The 22,086-nt window shown below is 36.7% G+C and overlaps 1 protein-coding gene across 1 annotated transcript; it reads left to right on the top strand.

The window, feature by feature from the left end:
- The first annotated feature begins 1,203 nt into the window (after window positions 1–1,203).
- Window positions 1,204–20,658, top strand: LOC138334367 (signal recognition particle subunit SRP72-like). Its single transcript, XM_069283032.1, has 20 exons — window positions 1,204–1,477; window positions 2,210–2,327; window positions 2,753–2,873; window positions 3,044–3,109; window positions 6,015–6,092; window positions 6,883–6,994; window positions 7,323–7,398; window positions 7,540–7,620; window positions 9,511–9,568; window positions 9,829–9,960; window positions 12,076–12,204; window positions 12,525–12,662; window positions 13,399–13,494; window positions 13,794–13,897; window positions 14,379–14,456; window positions 15,062–15,199; window positions 15,827–15,876; window positions 16,121–16,228; window positions 18,158–18,200; window positions 19,726–20,658. The coding sequence occupies exons 1-20, from the start codon at window positions 1,378–1,380 to the stop codon at window positions 19,889–19,891; spliced, it is 1,992 nt and encodes a 663-aa protein (XP_069139133.1). The 5' UTR covers window positions 1,204–1,377; the 3' UTR covers window positions 19,892–20,658.
- The last annotated feature ends 1,428 nt before the right edge of the window (window positions 20,659–22,086 follow it).

Here is a 22,086-nt window from a genome sequence, read left to right as displayed (position 1 = left end):
GTCAATTACAACAGAAGGTGTCAGTTACAACAGAAAGAGTCAATTAATGGATGCCGTCAATTACAACATGAACTTGGTTAAACCAGATATCATTATACATGTACCAGAATAAGCCATTTAAATTATATCTAGATATGTATATATTCATACACACTCTGTATATAATGGGACTTATTCACATATCACATGATACACCATAAGGTTTGTGCGGGACTAGTATCTCCAGAGGTGATGGAACCTTTATAACTACTTGTAATCTTTCAGCTGAAATGACGTTAGTGCGAGATATCATCTTTTGACGTCATTCCATCACCAATACAACCAATAGTCCCGCACAAACTTTATCGGTTATGACTTGGTATGTGAATTATTCCGTCCCATTAACTGGTATGGTCCATTGAAATACAGAATTCTGTCTGCATGTTTCAGAGTTAGCTCTCTTGCGGGTAGGTATTGATTGCTACGTCATTATTTTTTTAGTGCAATTCACGATGTTTGCTCCGAAAAGTATGATGTTACACGTACTCGCAAACATGAGACGTCATAATCAATATACCTGTCCACCGGCAAGGGCAGATAACTCTGTAATATACAGAATAACCTGTCTAGGCCAACACTTAATAATAATAATATCAGGATCCCTCTCTTTTCCTGTCAATGATGGTCACAACTGTAGAAGTTTGGATATTTAATGATATTATATCACGTAATAAAATGAGTTGAAATCATTTTTTTTTTAAACAGAGACCATTAAATAAAAAAAAAATGTGTCATTTTTTACAGAAGGAGTCACTATTACAATTTGAAATAATAAATGATTATGAAAGGAGTCATCAAGTAAAATGAAAAATATTGTTCACATACTTATTAGTAATATATGTTTTTACAAACAGTGGCTATAAATCCATCACATAAAATATTCGTTTTTCCCAGAACCATCTCAGACTGGAATTCCCTACCAGCTTCAGTAGCAAGCATAACAAACATGAACCCCTCCAGGTCTGCCCTTGCCAATAATTACCACCCATAAAGGGACAATTTTTATTATAAATCATATAAGCAACGTGAAATTCCATGCCATCTCCCGGAGTCAAATGCACTCAACCCTTTGAGTCTGACTCTTGATCTGGAAGAAGAAGAATAGATACATTTGACATGTAAAAGAATAGAAATCTGGTTCTTGTTATTAAAACAATAATGATATGTCATATCAATGATATAGAATCAAATGGTGATATTTAAAACTTGCAAATATATCTTATAAATCAAAGACACATTTTTTTGCCCTAAGCATTCCGGAATTTCAGTCCGTATTTTCTTCTCCGTTCTGTATATTAGTCACGGGTCCAGACTTCCGTTCTCTGAAGTGAGTGAAAAATGGCACAGGCTCAGCAGAGTATACCGGCTCTATATGCCGAATTGAAGAAGTTTGGACAGAATCAGGAATTTGAAAGAGCTTTGAAATTAGCCAATAAAAGTAAGTTTTACCATGAAATCTTATTTTAATCTAGAAGTATCCATTTGTCATTTGACAAACATTTTCATAGTAACCTTATTAACTTGACGATGTGGCAGTGCAACATATGGCCACATGCATCACAGTTTACGAAGGATGCAGGGAATTCCAAGAGACGAATCGTAATCAAATCATCTGTGATAACCAACAAAAAACGTGTTCTTTACATGTTTTTTATTTTAAAAATAGATTATTCGTAGTGCTAGAAATTGAAGTTCTGAATAGACCTATTTACAGTTAGAATGAAATGATTGCTGTACTGTAAAGTACCTGTTCTGACATTGTATTTCCTGAAATGTTAATTGGATTATCAGAATTCTAAATGTGATATGGGTAATCCGATTCAAAGAATTGATTGATAAAAATAAATGACTAAATTAGATGTTTTTGTCTGATTTGAGTAGGGAGTGATTTATTATTTCATAAAATTCTATCTTTTAAGTTTGAATTTGGTTAGACTGATATACATGTAAATATTTTAAATTTAGCAAATGTGAAAGATAAAATATATTGCCCATTCTGTAAATATTCCATATATACAATATGTATAGATATACCCATAATTATTATAGTGTTTTATGATTATAAATTTTTATTTCAAATAATTTCTAATAATAAACATGTATGGTCTGCTATTCCATGCTACTACAGGTCTGTCAAAACATGTAATGTAAATGTGATCACCACTTTTAGTTTTACAGGAAGATGCTGGAGAGACAGCAGCTTTTCATTGTAAAGTTGTATGTCTCAGCAAATTGGACAAATTTGATGAGGCTCTGACGGCTCTTCACAAGGGCAAAGCTCACGCAAGGTAATGGTATTTACAATACTCAGGAACTGATATAGTTTGAAGGACCAGGTGGGATGGATTTTGGGACCTTCAAAACAAAAAATCCTATCAAAGCAGACTCCATAATTAAAAAAAAAATGTCACAAGTTTAATTAGGTACATAATTAATTAATATAAGATGATGGTGGATGGGTGTGATATATGGTAAACGTAATGTGACAACACAATGAAAATATTCAACAGTTATAAGGATGACTTGTAGTGTTCCTTTATGTGCATTCTGTCAAAGATGCCAACGCATCTATAATTTGAAAATAGACTGTCAATTCATTTACACTCTGTTTTATGAATGACTGTTTATTATATGTAAGAGTTGAATGTTTTGCAGTGGTCTGAAGTTTGAGAAGGCATACTGTGATTATATGTAAGAGTTGAATGTTTTGCAGTGGTCTGAAGTTTGAGAAGGCATACTGTGAGTATCGGCTGAATCGTACAGTAGAAGCTCTAACAACTCTCCGGAGTGTGGAGAAACCAGACAATAGAACTAATGAACTCCTTGCACAAGTGGTAAGTCTATAATAGCTGTAAGATGGCAAGTAGATATGAATCGTTTTTGGACACAAGTCTAAAAAAATTATTAATTGCTGACTAAGATTAAATCTTAATTGCATACATGAAGTTCCATGTTGCTTTTAATGTGTCATTGTCGGTATCCATACCTGTGTTTTATGTTTTAGCTTTACAGGATGGAGAATTATGACGAGTGTTACCAACTCTATAGAACTCTCATCCAGAATTCAGAGGTAGGTGTTACCAACTCTATAGAGCTCTCATCCAGAATTCAGAGAGTGTTACCAACTCTATAGAGCTCTCATCCAGAATTCAGGTAGGTGTTACCAACTCTATAGAACTCTCATCCAGAATTCAGAGGTAGGTGTTACCAACTCTATAGAACTCTCATCCAGAATTCAGAGGTAGGTGTTACCAACTCTATAGAGTTCTCATCCAGAATTCAGAGGTATGTGTTACCAACTCCATAGAACTCTCATCCAGAATTCAGAGGTAGGTGTTACCAACTCTATAGAACTCTCATCCAGAATTCAGAGGTAGGTGTTACCAACTCCATAGAACTCTCATCCAGAATTCAGAGGTAGGTGTTACCAACTCTATAGAGTTCTCATCCAGAATTCAGAGGTATGTGTTACCAACTCTATAGAGTTCTCATCCAGAATTCAGAGGTATGTGTGCTTAACTCATTCAATCTTGTAGTTTCATAATGGACTGGTCAGAGTAATCCAAATGTGTTATCAGGCACTTATTCTGGTTCTAAAATGTATTATAATGGACTGGTCAGGTCTCTGAACAAGAGTAATCCAAATGTGTTATCAGGCACTTATTCTGGTTCTAAAATGTATTATAATGGACTGGTCAGGTCTCTGAACAAGAGTAATCCAAATGTGTTATCAGGCACTTATTCTGGTTCTGAAATGTATTATAATGGACTGGTCAGGTCTCTGAACAAGAGTAATCCAAATGTGTTATCAGGCACTTATTCTGGTTCTAAAATGTATTATAATGGACTGGTCAGGTCTCTGAACAAGAGTAATCCAAATGTGTTATCAGGCACTTATTCTGGTTCTAAAATGTATTACAGTCAAACCTTGATGTATCGAAGTTCAAGGGACCGACAGAAAAACTTCGATACATCGAGACTTCGAATTATTTATGGTGGACGTTTGATCGATGTTTTGTTGACCATAACCATAGCTGTTACATGTCTGTTACACGTTGCAAGTGTCTATTGTGTTGTAAACTTGATAATCACTGTATTTACTCAAATAAAACAAAATAAAATCGAACTTTAAACTGATTCATGTTTATTACTGACTCTGATATATCATCACTTACAATAAAGGTACAAACAAAAACAGAAAGCATCTACAATTCACACTTACGTTTACGTTTCATGTACGTTGACTCCGGAAGTGATGGATTACTTATATATATTGCGGATCGAATATGCACTATTCAAGGCTATAAATAAAACGAAACGAAAAAGGAAGAACCGGGAGCACTACAATATCGATACAAATACATCGTAAGAAAAAGACAAAACGAAGCACTAAAACACAAAGTCACACAACAAAATATCACTTATCACAGTCTTTCAATAACAGTATACGTATTTTATAACTACCATCAGAATTACGCGAAAATGTCATTTTTTTTCAGTTCATTATGCACAGCACTAATATTCGAAATAAGAGTCACGGAAAGTCACGGAAGCACACTAAACGTTTATGAAGTCTCTATTTGTACACACATTAATCCTGGGCCGTTGTAAAGTTTCCGAAGAAGTCCTCCATGGTGGTCTGTCTCTGGTGCATCCCTCGCATGAAATGCCTGTAGATGGTGTTGCTGATGTCATCGATGTTGTTGAGTGTAACGTCTGTGTCGTCGCCGATACCTTGGTGTGTCAAAAAGTCACGAACGGTCTCTAAACCTTTGATGGCGTCTAGAATGGTTGCGTTGCGTTTAGGTAGTGGATCATCGTCGTCATCGTCGTCGTCATCGTCGTTGGTAGCAGGTTGTCTAGAAAGGGCATGTTCGATGAAGTCGTCGTCTGTAGGGTCTGCACACACTTCTAGCTCTGAGTCGACTGTTGTGTATTGTTGAAACGTCACACCAGTGGCTAGTCTGCTTAAGGCTGCAAGGGGGACGTCATCTTCCGGGTCGTCGTCTTCAGAGTCGGACTGCTGTTCGGTTGGCTGTTGACGAAATCCGGAATGACCGAAGCAATTCGCAATGGTAGTAGGAGAGACTAGTCGCCAGGCATTCTTCATCAGATGGAGTGCGTCGAGCAAACTGGTCGGAGGAGAGTCTGATGTCTCGATGAGTCGGAGTTGTCGCTGAATCATAAGCTTGCGGTAATGGCCTTTGAAATTGCGAATTACCCCTTGGTCCATTGGTTCACAATGGCGGCGGCGAACATCAATAACGATTAACAGTTTAGCCACCATACTAATGATGTAATGACGTGGCTTGTAAAAACAAAGTCCCGGGTATCGGCCTGCTGCTCAGTAATTAACCTGATAACCTTGAGTAGACAACACAAGCTGTCATAATCCCTATTGTCCGGTGTACGGGCTGTTGCGAGACAAGTGTGTCAGGTATGCCGCGGGGCATCGGTGAACACCTGTGTAATGATCTGTACAGGTAAATTTTTTGTTCGAATCATTGAGTGTCAATTACCTATGATTCTTAACAAATGGACCGTGAAAAAAGTTCGATACATCGAGAACTTCGATTCATAAAACTTCGATTCATACATAGGTTTGTTAGTAATGTTATATAGGGAAGAAATTCGGGACCAGACAAAAAGTTCGATACAGCGAGAAATTCGATTCATCGAAGTTCGAATCATCGAGGTTTGACTTTATAATGGACTGGTCAGGTCTCTGAACAAGAGTAATCCAAATGTGTTATCAGGCACTTATTCTGGTTCTGAAATGTATTATAAGAATGACATTAATGAAATTTGAAGTTATTTGTTAGTTTCTAACTCTGTGGTTCTGGTAGTAGTTGATCAAACCTACTACCAGCTGAAAAATTTCACACACATCAAAGATAATTTTGAGCAAATAGAAATTAATAGATGCAAAGTTTTTTGACATAAATCTTAATTTGTGAAATGCTGTTACATTTTAGGATGATTATGATGAGGAAAGGGAGACAAATCTGTCAGCAGTACTTGCATCTCGTCAGCTATGGGATGAGGTAGATATGGTAAGTTTGTCATTTAACATGTAATTTTTTATCGAATCTTAACTTCTTTAGTGAAGGATAATTTCTTAAGATTTGAAATATTTTCCTGTGGACAATCCTAAAGCCACATTATACGGAACTATCAACAAAAAGTCAAGTTAGATTTGACCCCAATATTGTTATTATTTGTAGATGTAGTTGAAATAAGTTATATCAAAGAATATATATAATGATTTCTAAACAACTTTGGTACAACAGTTGTTGAATGTCGATACTTGTAAATCTACTTGTAAACATGTCTTTATTTTAAATTGGTTGCCGTAGAAGTTACTATTATTGCTGAATGGAAGTTGGAAAGTTCATGACCCGTTCTCGGAAAAGTTCGGACAGACGTTATGTAGTTATGGTAATCACATGACGTTCTGATCAGCAACAAGGTTACAATGTCAAATAACTTCAGCTTGTTTGACTAAATGGGACCCACCTAGTGATGTTCAATATTTATTTGATTTTTATCAAAAGTTTTCAACTAATTATTGCTCATCTTGACTTCGAAATAGTCCTGTCTCTGCATAATTATGCATCAGTATTTTTTTTTCAACATTCATCTAAATCATGAAAAAAATAAGACAGGTACAGATACTGGGACTTGAGTAGAAAAATTTCCTTAAGGTAAACAACATTGATGAGTCTGGCCCCATCAGATTATGTTGTTACCTTTTCCTCGAGGTGAAACAAGTGGTAATAGTCCGGTCACTTTTCCTCACTTCATCAGAAAGTTTATCTAACATGTATATCAATATTTTAACAGGAGGACCCAGGACTACAGGAAGAATCTTACGAGTTGTGTTACAACATGGCATGCTATCTCATCGGTCGTAAAGATTTCAAAGGCGCAGAGAAAAAACTAAGGAAAGCAGAAGGTAATTAGATTTGTTATAGCATGGCCTATAATCAACTCATTGTTACATTGTATATGGGTGTCCAAGGCACAGAGAATAAACTAACGAAGGCAAATTTACATGTTGTTACAAAACTATGTGATTTTCAATTAAATGAGAATTTTGTTATTCTTAAATTTCACTTGCATTTGTGTGTTTATAGATACAAATTAAGTATTTTAATGTTAAAGGGAATGAAGTTTAACAATTTCACAACTAATTTTTTGAATGAAAATGGTTAAGAAATGTTACTGTGACTATAATTGTTTGTGAGAAGAAAGATCACTAATTTCATAACTTGTTTGTGTAGTGTACTGCAGGAAAATGTTTGAGGACGATTCAGAAGTGACAGAGGAGGAAATAGAAGATGAATTGGCCATCATAAGGTAGGAGAAAAAAGGGTTTTATTATCATACATATTTAACAAAAAAACACGTCAAACTTGTTTATAAAGTCCTTATCGTATATAATAAGTGTAGGATTTACATCACTTTCATCCTCAATTAAAATCAGTCCTTTGTTGACAGGGTACAGCTTGCCTTCGTCCTTCAGAAGCTACAGAGAACAGAAGAGGCACTTAGTATCTATAACCAGGTGATGAAACACAAGTAAGTAATACAGGTTGGGGTATTAGGGGGTGAGGTAAGGATAGTAGTGATGGTGGTGGTGGGGATGGGGTTGAGGGAGTTGGAGGCTTAGTATATATAACCAGGTGATGAAACACAAGTAAGTAATACAGGTCGGGGTATTAGGGGGTGAGGTAAGGATAGTAGTGATGGTGGTGGTGGGGATGGGGTTGAGGGAGTTGGAGGCTTAGTATATATAACCAGGTGATGAAACACAAGTAAGTAATACAGGTCGGGGTATTAGGGGGTGAGGTAAGGATAGTAGTGATGGTGGTGGTGGGGATGGGGTTGAGGGAGTTGGAGGCTTAGTATCTATAACCAGGTGATGAAACACAAGTAAGTAATACAGGTTGGGGTATTAGGGGGTGAGGTAAGGATAGTAGTGATGGTGGTGGGGGGGAGGGGTTGAGGGAGTTGGAGGCTTAGTATATATAACCAGGTGATGAAACACAAGTAAGTAATACAGGTCGGGGTATTAGGGGGTGAGGTAAGGATAGTAGTGATGGTGGTGGTGGGGATGGGGTTGAGGGAGTTGGAGGCTTAGTATCTATAACCAGGTGATGAAACACAAGTAAGTAATACAGGTTGGGGTATTAGGGGGTGAGGTAAGGATAGTAGTGATGGTGGTGGGGGGATGGGGTTGAGGGAGTTGGAGGCTTAGTATCTATAACCAGGTGATGAAACACAAGTAAGTAATACAGGTTAGGGTATTAGGGGGTGAGGTAAGGATAGTAGTGATGGTGGTGGTGGGGATGGGGTTGAGGGAGTTGAAGGCTTAGTATATATAACCAGGTGATGAAACACAAGTAAGTAATACAGGTTAGGGTATTAGGGGGTGAGGTAAGGATAGTAGTGATGGTGGTGGTGGGGATGGGGTTGAGGGAGTTGGAGGCTTAGTATCTATAACCAGGTGATGAAACACAAGTAAGTAATACAGGTTGGGGTATTAGGGGGTGAGGTAAGGATAGTAGTGATGGTGGTGGTGGGGATGGGGTTGAGGGAGTTGGAGGCTTAGTATCTATAACCAGGTGATGAAACACAAGTAAGTAATACAGGTTGGGGTATTAGGGGGTGAGGTAAGGATAGTAGTGATGGTGGTGGGGGGATGGGGTTGAGGGAGTTGGAGGCTTAGTATCTATAACCAGGTGATGAAACACAAGTAAGTAATACAGGTCGGGGTATTAGGGGGTGAGGTAAGGATAATAGTGATGGTGGTGGTGGGGATGGGGTTGAGGGAGTTGGAGGCTTAGTATATATAACCAGGTGATGAAACACAAGTAAGTAATACAGGTCGGGGTATTAGGGGGTGAGGTAAGGATAGTAGTGATGGTGGTGGTGGGGATGGGGTTGAGGGAGTTGGAGGCTTAGTATATATAACCAGGTGATGAAACACAAGTAAGTAATACAGGTCGGGGTATTAGGGGGTGAGGTAAGGATAGTAGTGATGGTGGTGGTGGGGATGGGGTTGAGGGAGTTGGAGGCTTAGTATATATAACCAGGTGATGAAACACAAGTAAGTAATACAGGTCGGGGTATTAGGGGGTGAGGTAAGGATAGTAGTGATGGTGGTGGTGGGGATGGGGTTGAGGGAGTTGGAGGCTTAGTATATATAACCAGGTGATGAAACCCAAGTAAATAATTATACTACACACCTTTTTCAGTAACATCATTTTAACATTAGGGTGTACTATTTTTCTGTATACACCAGGGGTCTAAAACTGTCTAGATATTCTTCCTGATTAAAATGGTGTCAGTTAAATGTTAAAATATATCAAATTGTTAAGATACAATATGATTGTAGGTGTTATTGTAAATTTGTTTTGAACTATATTAAGAATAAACTTGGAACATGGTTCCTGTGTTATTTTTCAGACCCTCCGATGCAGGAATATCTGCTGTTGCTTCCAATAACATTGTTACTCTGAATAAGGTAAGCTTTCCTCACCTCGGGAACAGAATCAGTGTCGTGTTCATCCAAGTGATTGATAGTGTCTAAAGTGTAAATCGGAATCATCAATAGAATCTATAGATTACAGAGTCTTAGATTCTATGAATCCAAGTCATTAATAGAATTTGTGTAATTTGTATTAGAAACTTTGTTTGTGTAAATTGTGATCCAGAGTATTATTAATATTAAATGTCAACATAATAAGATATAAATGGTGCCAACATAAAATGTTGTTTTTGTAGGATCAAAATGTTTTTGACTCAAAAAAGAAAATGAAATCTGCAACTTCTGATAACCTGAAACACAAATTAACTACACGGCAGAGACAGAGCATCAATATCAACCAATGTCTGCTCCATCTACATACAAACCAGGTAAGTATTGTATAAGTTGTGCTCCCATGTAATTTTACGCTAGTATATTTGGGACTGAACAAAACGCCATAGCTAGCCTTAAGTAGTGTAAGAAATTAATAATTACCTTTAATAAATATATATACAAAGATTGACAGCCTTCGAGAATAAAGAAAAATCTCAGAACCTTCTTTGTAAATGAAATTTGCACACCACCAACTTCAAAGTTTAGCATAGAAAAAGTTTTTATAGTATTAACATACTAACTAGGTTTAGTAACGATTCTGTTTTTTAGGTCACCTGAGACGAAATGAAATTTTCCACAAACCCTCTAAGGCATAAGGCCAATCAGAATTGTTACTTGTATGACCCCCACCCCCAGGGGGCTGTGGGAGGGGCCAAAAGGGGTAAAATTGACTAAAATTTCAAAAATCTTCTTCTCCACTCACAGATGTGATGGAATCAAATACTCTTCATGGATAGGAAGGTCTAAAGGCCCTTTACAAGGATTGTGAATTATGAGACCCTGGGGTCTCAGGTTTTCATCTGGGGAGGGGGTTAAGTTTGCTATAGTTTATATAGGGAAAACACATTTTTGAGCATTATTTGGTCATTTGTAATAGGAAATTAGTCAAACGTTGTCAGAATTATCCCTATGAAATGGCCATTGAATCCTATTAACAAATTTAAATGACTGATACCCAGGGGCCTTAGGGGTGGGGCCAAAAGGGGTCAAATTAGCTAAAACTTCAAAAATCTTCCTTTGAATTCACAGATTTGACAGGACTTGTGAATTTCATGGTTCTGGGGTCTTATAATTAGGTTTCCCCATGGGGAGGGAGTTAAGTTTACTATATAATAGTTTATATAGGAAAACACATTTTTGAGCATTATTTGGTCATTTGTAATAGGAAATTTGTCAGATGTTGTCAGAATTATCCCTATGAAATGGCCATTGCATCCTAGTAACAAATTTTACATGACTGATTCCCAGAGGCCTTAGAGGTGGGGCCAAAATGGGTCAAATAGGCTAAAACTTCAAAATTCTTATTCTGAAATTATGGAACTGGTAGAATCGAATACTCTTTATAGATGTAAAGGTCTTTAGGTCCTTTACAAAAATTGTGAATTATATGACCATGGGGTCTCACGTTTCAACCTGAGGAGGGGTCAAGTTTACTATAGTTTATATATGAAAAACATGTTTATGAACATTATTTGCTTAGTTTTCATAGGAAATTAGTCAAACTGGGTTAGAGTTATTAACCTGAAATAGCATATTAACGTCATATCCATATTGGTCCTGGCCGATGCCCAGGGGCAAGATGAGCAGGGCCAAAAGGGGTCAAAATAGTTAAAATTTCAAAGATCTTCTTTTGAATTCACAGATTTGATGGAACCAGATATTCTTCATAGATTGAAAGGTTTTAAGGCTCTTTCTAAGAATTGTGAATTTCATGGCCCAGGGATCTCAGATTTTCACCTGGGGAGGGGTACAAATTTACTTAAGTTTATATCAAGGGAAAACACATTTATAAATATTATTTGCTTAGTTTTCATAGGAAATGAGTCAAGCTGGGTTAGAATTGTTAGCCTGAAATAGCATTTTAACATCTTATCAATATTGGTCCTAGCTGACCCCCAGTGGCCAGAGGGGCGAGGCCAGAAGGGGTCAAAATGGCTAAAATTTCAAAAATCTTTCATCTGAATTCACAGATTTGATGAAACCAAGCAATCTTCAAAAATTTTATAAATTTATAAAATCACTGACTTACTTCTTGGGCCTGATTGGCAAATATATAGTGTTTATATGTCTTTGTTGCATTATGTATCTGAACTCAGGTGACCGTTAAGGCCCATGGGCCTCTTGTTTACCTTTTCAATGGGATCGTAATTTACCAGAAACACCCTCTACACTAGCGTAGTGGTCGTGTACGTGTTGGATGTATCTGTACTATGTATGTGTGTCTGTGTGTTAAATATCTATGTGATTGCATATTGTAAGTTTTGTTGCACTGTTTATATTCATGCACTTTTTCTGATGAACTGAAATGTTCAAGGAAATAAAAGAATTGAATTGTAATTAACCAGAAATACAATACTATTTTAACGATGGACCAAAATCATTGTTTACAGGGAGAACAGTGTCACACACTGGCGGCCAGACTGAAGACTCAGTTCCCTGACCTTTCGACCCCTGTACTGGTGGACGCTGCCCAGTATGTCAAGGACAAGGACTACAAACGTGCCATCCAGCTCATGCAGGCAAGTATAACGATGATGTATGTGTACTGTTATGATCATATATAACAGACTAAGTTTTTAACTAATTGAAACATGTAAAGACAAAGAATTTATTTTCAAATTTGATTCCCATTTGGAAAGGCAGCTGATATGGTCTCTTTTGAATTAAACCACTTTTAGAGAGATAAAAGAGATACATGTATTTATAAAAATCTTAAACTGTAATCTTCATCCTTACAGGCAGACCTTTGATGCTATGATCTGGCTACATAATTGTGCTTCCATACTTTTTGGGTGCTGATTCCGTTTGTTATAATAAACTTGATGTGATGACTTTACAGGACTACGCTAAGGCTCACCCTGAACAGTCGGTGAAAATACACCTGGCATCTGCTCAGATCCATCTAATACATGGTGAAGTGTACCAGGCTTGTGACGACCTCAAGTCCCTGGGGGACCTACAGTACAGACCAGGTGTGGTACGTAATAGTTAAAAGAAACATTATTTATTTTAGGTCCCTGGGGGACCTACAATACAGACCAGGCGTGGTACGTAATAGTAAATATCAACATTATTTATTTTAGGTCCCTGGGGGACCTACAATACAGACCAGGCGTGGTACGTAATAGTAAATATAAACATTATTAATTTTACATTGATTGCGAAACAAGTTATATATACAAGTCACTTTCAATGGCCCAGGGGTAAACGTGCGAGAGATCTTAGAAGGAAAGAAACTGGAGTACTAATATAAGTACCTGAAGAAAACCCATGTAATCGGGCAGGTGACCCTTTACCTTCTCACGTCTGTGCCATGGATCAAACCCCGGTCAGTTAGGTAAATGGCTTAACCACTACACTACCTGATCACCCTTACAGGGACCTACAGCACAGAGTCTATATGTTATTGTTATTTCAAGAATTATTAAACTTAAAAACTACAAATTAAGTACTAAGTATGTAGTGTATCTAAATCAGATGTCACAAGGACCAGCCTATTTTCCTGATATAGTCAGGATTCCAGATTGTACAGGTTTTAATTTACTATAAAAGATGGAAAATATGTATACCACAAATTATAACAGAATACACATGGATTCTTATTTTAAAGTTGTACTGTTCAAAACCTTTGATAACGGTGTATTTGTTTAGTACAAGAAAAGTAGAAACATCCAGTAATGTACATGAATAAAGTTTCTATATCTTTGTTACAGGTGTCCGCGCTCGTCACTCTTTATATGAGTCAAGAGGACAATGACTCGGCCTCAGACGTACTCGACCGCACCGTTAAATGGTATCAAAAACACCAGGTAACTTTATCTATTGCCACAACTGCTGGTACTTCAGATTGATTTCAATATTCAATTTTGTTAAACAAGGGAGACAGGGGTAGTTTTGTTCCAAAAAGTCCCTAAGAAACTGCAAATATTACTCCAGACTGAATGTGTGATTTAGTTCAACAGGAAGAGTGAATTTGTAAGTATTACTAAAATTAAATTGACAAATACATTTAATATGATTTTGTTAGGATTTTAAAAAAATTGTTTTACTTTTACTTCAACAGAAATAGAAGCAACCTTGACTGAAGTATTACAATATTGTTTTGTAGCCAAACAGTTCGGACCATTTATTGATGACTAGGGAAAATGCAAATTTCCAGTTAAAGAATGGTAATCCTCAACAGGCCGCTGCCATGCTGGAGGACCTCAGGAGGTAACCATACCTGTAATCTCATCAGCTATATACAATTAATGACTTTGGATCAGGTTAATGCAAGAATTTATCAGCACTAGAATCTTTAGATCTTTAGAATCTTCAATCATTAGAAGTTTATAGAATTCGAAGTGTTACAAATCTTTATCTGACATTTATCATTGTATGACTATATATTTATCAGTAAAACTGTTAAAACTGTGATGTAAAGTTTAACAATGATTTTGTTTCTTCTCTATTAAAGAGGAAATGATAATAAATAGGTAAGGTAAACTTTGCATAGCATCAATATGCAAAGATCTCAAGTAAACTGGAAAAGACAAAAAATTTCCCATAGATCTGAAGTAAAGAATAAAAACGCCATTCAGTCATTCCAAAAACACATTCATATACATGTAAATAATAAAAAATAAAGATTTTAATGTCATATGGAATTGTTGCTCTGCTCAGATTTCATGTCAGTTTTCTGCTTTCTTTCCAGGTCTCAGCCGAATGATCCACACACGCTTGCTCAGCTAATATCAGCATATTCTCAGTTTGACCCGGAAAAGGCACAATTGTATCCTTCCTTGTAATAATACAATATCAGTCTCAGCTGTTATAACAGTTGGTTACAGCATTTATAAAATTCTACTTTTGCAATTTAATAATAGTAAGTTGTAAGAATTGATATAAATATGTTGGTTTGAGTGAAAAAAGTAAGTTGTAAGAACTATGATTATATAAAGGTTTTTGTTTGAGTGAAAAAGGTAAGTTATAAGAACTATGATTATATAAATGTTTTGGTTAGAGTGAAATAAGAAGTAAGTTGTAAAAGTTTTGTTATAAAATTGTTTTTGTTTGAGTGATATAAGAGGTACCTAAGTTGCAAGAATTGATATTAAAGTTTTGGTTTGAGTGATATAAGAAGTTATAAGAACTATGATATAAATGTTTTTGTTTGAGTGATATAAGAGGTACCTAAGTGGTAAGAATTAATATTTAAGATTTGGTTTGAGTGATATAAGAAGTTATAAGAACTATGATATAAATGTTTTTGTTTGAGTGATATAAGAAGTACCTAACTTGTAAGAATTGATATTAAAGTTTTGGTTTGAGTGATGTAAGAAGTTATAAGAACTATGATATAAATATTTTGGTTTGAGTGATCCCTAACTGTGCCAGTGTTAGCCGTGACCTGCCCTCGGTGAAGACCTTGGCCCAGAATGTTGATGTAGACGCTGTGGAGGCAGCATTCAGTACACTAGGACCAAAATACATGAAACGAGCACAAAAATCAGAGACTCAGCCGTCACCGGGACCGTACGTATAGATATGTATCCCTGGTCAATACTAGCCGCAATATATCGCTCGGCTAGAGAAATTCTCTTTAGCTTGATCGGTTGAGCTTCAGACAAATAATCCAGAGGTCCCGAGTTCGATCCCTGGCAGAGGCAGGTATTAAATTTATTGTAAATCCTGCACTCTGTTACGCTAGCGCCCACGTAGGGACTCGGGAATGATACTTTATGATACCTGCGAAGGAATCGTTGTGACATCTGGAAACTCAAGGACGAGTTGATTCCTGGAGTGAGAGTATGTTACCCTGGTCAAGACTAGCTGCAATATATTGCTCAGCTAGAGATAATTTCTTTTAAGCTCGATAGGTTGAGTGTCAGACTAGTAATCCAGAGGTTCTGAGCTCGATCCCTTGCAAAGGCTGGTATTAATGTTATTGTAAATCCTGCACCCTGTAACACATACTAAAGTCAGGGACTCGGTCGTCAAAGAGGCCGTATGTATAGATATTTATACAAAAGTTGCCACTAAGATGGCAACTTTTGCATCTTTATTGTAGTATTTCTAAATTTTATTTAAATCACTTTATGAATTTTCTACACAACAATATTGGAGTTATTATATTATACTGTATTATGTTTTATTTCTTAGGTCTGGTGACATGATTATTCAGAAGGCGAGGAGGAAGAAGAAAAAGAAGGGTAGGTATACTATATGGTAGCTCAAACCGTCTGGCCATGCATGTTCGTAGAGACTACATATCATACAATTAAGCCAAAACTTAATCCCATATTCACAGTTTTGTACTGTAGCTTTACTAGAAACAGGATTAAAAATTAATAATGAGAAATTATCTTTTGTATGTAAAAACATTTTCTGCCTTCTGTATAACTGTCAGATATCTAAGGAAAGAGTATAAGTGACACATAATTCTCTCAATTTCAGGAAAACTACCAAAGAATCTTGACGCAGAAGTCGACCCTGAACGTTGGGTACCAAGACGGGAGCGTTCATACTACAGGGGTAAAAGGAAGGACAAGAAAAAGGACATTGGTGAGGACAGCTGACTATACAAAACAATGTGGTTATAAAGCTGTCACTTGTAATAAAGATTTACTCCTGACACAATTATACCATGGACAGTTTTGGTTGATCACTACATCAGCAAACTCGCTATACATTAACACGCTGTCCCTACATTCTCGATAACTTGGTCACAGTGGGTGATGTTATCTCCACGGTGCCGGTAGCCTAACTGAACTGCCGTCAAAATGTATGACTTTGTTGAGCTTTATGACTTTCAGGTACATACAATGAGAAGTTAACCGTTGTTATTTACACTTATTTATACTTACGACCTGATACATATACAACAACTTGATTTGATTGTTTTTGTCATATTTATTTGGTTAATCAAGAGATCGAGGCAATACATTAGCTACAGTAGCCTACTATCTAAATCTTGGGCCTCCGCAACATGAACTATATAATACACACATACAGTACATCGTTGCTAATTAGAACCAATTGTAAAAAAAAAAGAGAGAAAAAATCAATAATATTGGAGATTTTGATGTGCTTCATAATACATGTATCCCAGCATCTCCTGATATACGAGCCCTTTTCTGTTATAGGCTACAATACAGTTGTTACAGCATACTTTCCCTTTTCAGACAGTTCCAGTACTAAGTTAAAGATTCAGTAATATAACACTGGCAAAACTCACAAGTCACAGAAGATTTAAAAAAGAGATTGAAAATGGATATTAATATCAATAATTTTGTCTGCAGCATGATCTGTAGATCAACTCCAGACCTGTAGATTTAAATGAGTTTGATTTTCACAGAAACTTGTCATTAAATGAATTCATAATGACCCTTATCAAGAGATATTACTATTTTAAATTTTTGGCATCGTTCTAAGGTTAAATAAAATTTTATTTGTTTTAAAAAACATCACCACAAGCCTACACACAGAAATACTATTAATAAACTACCTATAGCTTCTGTACATAACTGTCGTCCGGTTTCCTAATTCATGTAGTTCGTACTTTTGTGTAGACTAAATTTCAGTCTTCGATTTCTCCGTGATAATGTTTCAAAAGGTGCCAAAACAAATCCACACTTGTGTCAAGTTTGACTACGGTAACTATGTTATATGTACATACTGAACGTAATGTTACAATATGTAAACTACTTCAGTAAATTGCTGAAAGTCCTGCAATTGGAACGTTATGTTAAAAACATGTGTACATGTAATTGTTGTCGCTTGTCGCTGCAGCTATACTTGTGCCTACACATATGCGTATGATATAACAGCGTCACCTGTCCGCACTGGCGAGATAACATCACAAACACTCAGTGTTGGAAATTAACGTGACCGGCAATCTTGTAGTCTGGCAGACACTTTTTACCAGGTAGCTGGTCCTTTGACCGGCAACTTTTGGTCCAGATAAAAGATATACCAAAAAAAAATGGCAGTAGAATTGTAGAAAGGTCGAAGATCAAACTGTACAAAACAAATTTTCGTAATATTCTGGTTTTCAGTCAACTTTGTTGAGACCCTACAATACTAATCGGGATATGCAGATATATTTTGTTCGATAGTAAAACTATTACTTTGCTAGAATATTTTTTGTAATTATGTAAATTACAAGGATGAATTGTAACTTTGTATGGACCAGTAACTTTTAGGGTCAGCTGGTCCTTAGGACCAACAGAAAAAAATCCTTAAAGGAGAACACTGCAAACACTGACAAATTAAGTTATCGAGAACGTGGGGACAGCGTACAAAGGTATAGCGGCAGTTCGATGATGAAGTGATCAACCAAAACTGTCCAATTGTCTTCTGATTAGTTGATAGAGAAAAGTTTACTATAAATTATTTGTTCTTATAAAACTTTTTGTATTTATTTCTCTATCATATCACTATGTGTTAAATAGACGAGTGTGTTAATTATTGATTTAAACATATTGTTTTCAGGCAAAGGAACACAAGGAAGTGCTTCCGTACCATCGGGCGACATGTAAGTTATAGAGAGTTACCTCCTTCTTTTTATATCGGCGTTTATAAACTGTTGGTTTGTTCTGTCTGACAGGTTTTGAAAAATAATGATCAATTACTACCTAATAAGAAATGACGATGAATGAAAAGCATGTTTCTTAGTGACTTAAATAGTATGGTTTAGCCAGACATTTTTGCCAGTCAAAATTTTTAGATCACCTAGCCCGAAGGGCCGGTGAGCTTAGGTCATTGCGCGGCGTCCGGCGGCCGTCCATCAACATTTCCTTTAAAACGCTACTAGTCATATAGAGTTCTGCATGGATTCTAACCAAATTTGGCCAGAAATATTCTTGGGGGAAGGGGAACAGAGTTTGTTTAAATTTTGGCTCTGACCCCCCGGGGGCAGGAGGGGCGGGGCCCAATAGGGGAAATAGAGGTTAATCCTTTAAATTGCTACTAGTCATAGAATTCTTCATGGATTCTAATCACATTTGGCCAGAAACATTCATTGGGGAAGAGGAACAGCGTTTTTATTAATTTTGGCTCTGACCCCCGGGGAGCAGGAGGGGCGGGGTCCAAAAGGGGAAATAGAGGTTAATCCTTTAAATCGCTACTAGTCATATAGTTAAGCATTGATTCTAACCAAATTTGGCCAGAATCATCCTTGGGAGAAGGAGAACAGAGTTTTTATAAATTTTGACTCTGACCCCCCCCCCCCCCCCCCCCCCCCCCCCCAGGGGCAGGAAGGGCGGGGCCCAATTGGGGAAATAAAGGTAAATCCTCTAAATCGCTACTAGTCATAGAGTTCTGCATGGATTCTAACCAAATGTGGCCAGAAACATCGTTGGGGGAAGAGGAACAGAGTTTGTATAAATTTTGGATTGACCCCCCCCCCTCCCCCCCGGGGGTAGGAGGGGCAGGGCCTAATAGGGGAACTAGAGGTTAATCCTTTAAATCCTTTAAATCGCTACTAGTCATAGAGTTCTGCATGGTTTCTAACCAAATTTGACCAGAAACATCTTTGGAAAAAGGGGAATAGAGTTTGTATAAATTTTGGGTCTGACCCCCCAGGGCAGGAGTGGAGGGGACCCATAGGGAAAATAGAGGTTAATCCTTTAAATTTCAGAGTTTGTAAAAATTTTGGTTCTGCATCACCGGGGGCAGGATGGGCGGGGCCGAATAGGGGAATAGAGGTTAATCCTTTAAATTGCTACTAGTTATAGATTTCTGCATGGATTGTTACCAAGTTTGGCCACAAACATCCTCTGGGCCTCTTGTTGTAATTTCAACTAAAATCAAGAAAATTTGATTGAATCTGTTTTAAAATTTCACAATTCGGCTATATTAAGGAAATCTTTATTAATCCATTTTCTCTATATTTTGTGACCTTAGCAATATTCTGTGAATATATCAACCGCGCAAAAAATTAGCGACTGTACAGTATTTCTGATCAACAATTAGAATATTGTGGAGAGCTTTGTATCAGTATATTGTCAGATGTTACATTTGTTAACAGGAGATTTGAGTGATGTGTGTTTGTCTTACAGGGATGCCAGTAAGGGAGGGTCTGGTAGTGAAGCCAGCTCCCCACGCCCGGGATCTGCTCCGTCCCCTATGGCCAGTGCTGCTGCAGCAGCCTTACCCCAGGGGCCCCGACAACAAAAACCTGCACAAGCTCAGAAGAAAAAGAAAAAGAAAGGAAGCAAATGGTGATCTAACATTTAGTGTCAAAAGTGAAATGTTTTATCCTCATGGTTTGGGAATGTTTTCTCCTCCAGTACATACAGGTCATATATTAAACTTTTTCTGTGAAGATTGGAAATTTGGAGATTCTGCTGGAAGTAGGAAGTTAGTTTTAACTGAACTCTCAAAATGCACCTGTTGTTGGAAAGATAGACTAAGTGCAGTTTTTAATTCTGATGGCTTTATCCTTCATCGACGTCCTCATAGCCTTTTCCACATTTTCCTGGATTCCACCATCATGATTGTTCATTCCTGTTGAATTTTGGAACTTTAAAAAAAATCTACCTTGAAATCAAAATATTAACTTTTTGATATGACTAAACCATAGAGCTTAAAAACATCATGGCCCTTGTGTTCAAAATGTACTCACTGGCAAATTACTTGAAGACAACTGACTTTCAAATCATAGGGTGAAATGTTTTTCGTAAAATTAACTTAAGCATTAATGTAACTTATTTAATTTCTTTATCTACATTTGTTCTCTTACTACTAGCCTGAATTGATATAGAGATTATCCTTTGTTTTGTTCTTTTTTGTTTGTTTGTTAAATTGTCAGCTGCCTTATTAAAAGAGGTCCTCTTTTCTGAAATGTTAAGAAATTTATTAATTCTGGACTGAGGTGGGCATATCTTGTACATTGTACAATGTTATGTACTAAAAAAAAAAAGACTTTTAGAATAAATTTTATAAAAATGTCAAAATTTAGAAGATAAAAGAAATAAATACATGTAACTGTATATGGTGTTGTTTTATGTAGATACAATGCACTTGCATGTTTCTTGAAAGACATGCCTATGCATTCATATCCTTTTCCAAGATGATTGAATTCTTTTGCATAAGAGTGAGATATTTCAATGTTTAATCATGCTTTTCCCTAATAGTCTCTTTACCAATAACCCTCAAAGCTGACGATGCAAGTTAAAAGGCATTTGATAGAGATTTAAAAAAAAAAGTGCACTTGTATTTCAAGAATCGTTTATGAGACATCCCCCTGTCGAGATCAGCCATTTTTGTTTGTCTTTCTACCTGTATTCTGGAGCGCTCACACACCCCTATATAAAGCGTGTGAATTGACACAAGTACGCTCAGTTTAGACACGTACATATATACACACCTAGCAGTTGTCCACTGTGTATCACCTACAAATACGTAAACAAAACCCTTACCTGTAAAGCTTATGGGGCTCGTTAAGCAACAAAACACCTCAGCTCCTCTGAACTGTCAAAATAAAAATTTCCATACAAGTGAATAAAAATCCAAATAACAAACTGTCCACATATGTCCATGACTACCTGTCCCGAGCAAGCAACAACTACCAAGTACACACATGTGTCAATGTACATGTAAAACCTAGTGTGTATTGAAGTGTTTAAATATAAGCTCATTTTGGACATATTTTTAGATTTAGCTGATAAAACCTACATGTATTACTTCAATGAAACCTTGTCAGGTGAGTGCAGTGTTTATTTTCAGTTTGACATTGTTATTTGGAATATCAGAGCATATGTAATACACATTGTGTATCCGATACAAGCTATTTTTAGAATAACGCACTTGTGTCAAGTCCCATGCTTTATATGGGTTGGCAAGTGAAGATAACTAAGCAGAGCAAAAGGAAAAATGGCTGCCACTTCCTTGGATACGATACTGTCATAACTGGGGAATGTCTCGGAAACAATTTTTGAATATTTTTTCATTATATATATTTTTTCGAAATTTCAAATACATGCTTTTTATAAAAACTTGCACTGTCAGCTTTAAGTACGGATGTCTGTTCTGTCAAACGAAGATGCATTGGATAGATTTGAATTAAACTTCCGTCCTTCCATAAATAATTCTTGTTATCACTATTTCTTAGGTTAAACTACTGTAGAAAACTTCCCCAAATTCCATGTGTAGATTCCTGGTGCCTAGATATGCATATTGCATTTCTAGGCCAACAGGCAGTCATATTTGATTTTGAAAATTAAAGTTTGTCATAATTGCAATCATTCCTTTTGTTGGTTCCCCTTGGTACCTAATTGCATTTCTGGGTTTACCTGAAAACAATATGGCTGACAGAAACTCATCTTGGATTTTGACAATTAAAAGTATTTTGTTGTCATTTCTGAAAGTGCCATTCTGATCTATCAGAGTTATTTCCCTTCATTTCACTCTATACTGAC

The sequence above is a fragment of the Argopecten irradians genome, chromosome 11 (genome assembly GCF_041381155.1).
Source record: "Argopecten irradians isolate NY chromosome 11, Ai_NY, whole genome shotgun sequence".
Lineage (NCBI taxonomy): Eukaryota > Metazoa > Mollusca > Bivalvia > Pectinida > Pectinidae > Argopecten > Argopecten irradians.
Note: the sequence above shows the minus strand (reverse complement) of the source record. Positions and strands in the feature narration are given on the sequence as shown.

What these genes read in the sequence shown, in the direction of transcription:
- LOC138334367 (XM_069283032.1), top strand. Translation starts at nt 1,378, where the DNA reads ATGGCACAGGCTCAGCAGAGTATACCGGCTCTATATGCCGAATTGAAG. An exon ending in GACCCGGAAAAGGCACAATT is followed by an intron (nt 14,457 to 15,061) that starts GTATCCTTCCTT and finishes TAACTGTGCCAG; the next exon opens with TGTTAGCCGTGACCTGCCCT. An exon ending in GGACAAGAAAAAGGACATTG is followed by an intron (nt 16,229 to 18,157) that starts GTGAGGACAGCT and finishes TATTGTTTTCAG; the next exon opens with GCAAAGGAACACAAGGAAGT.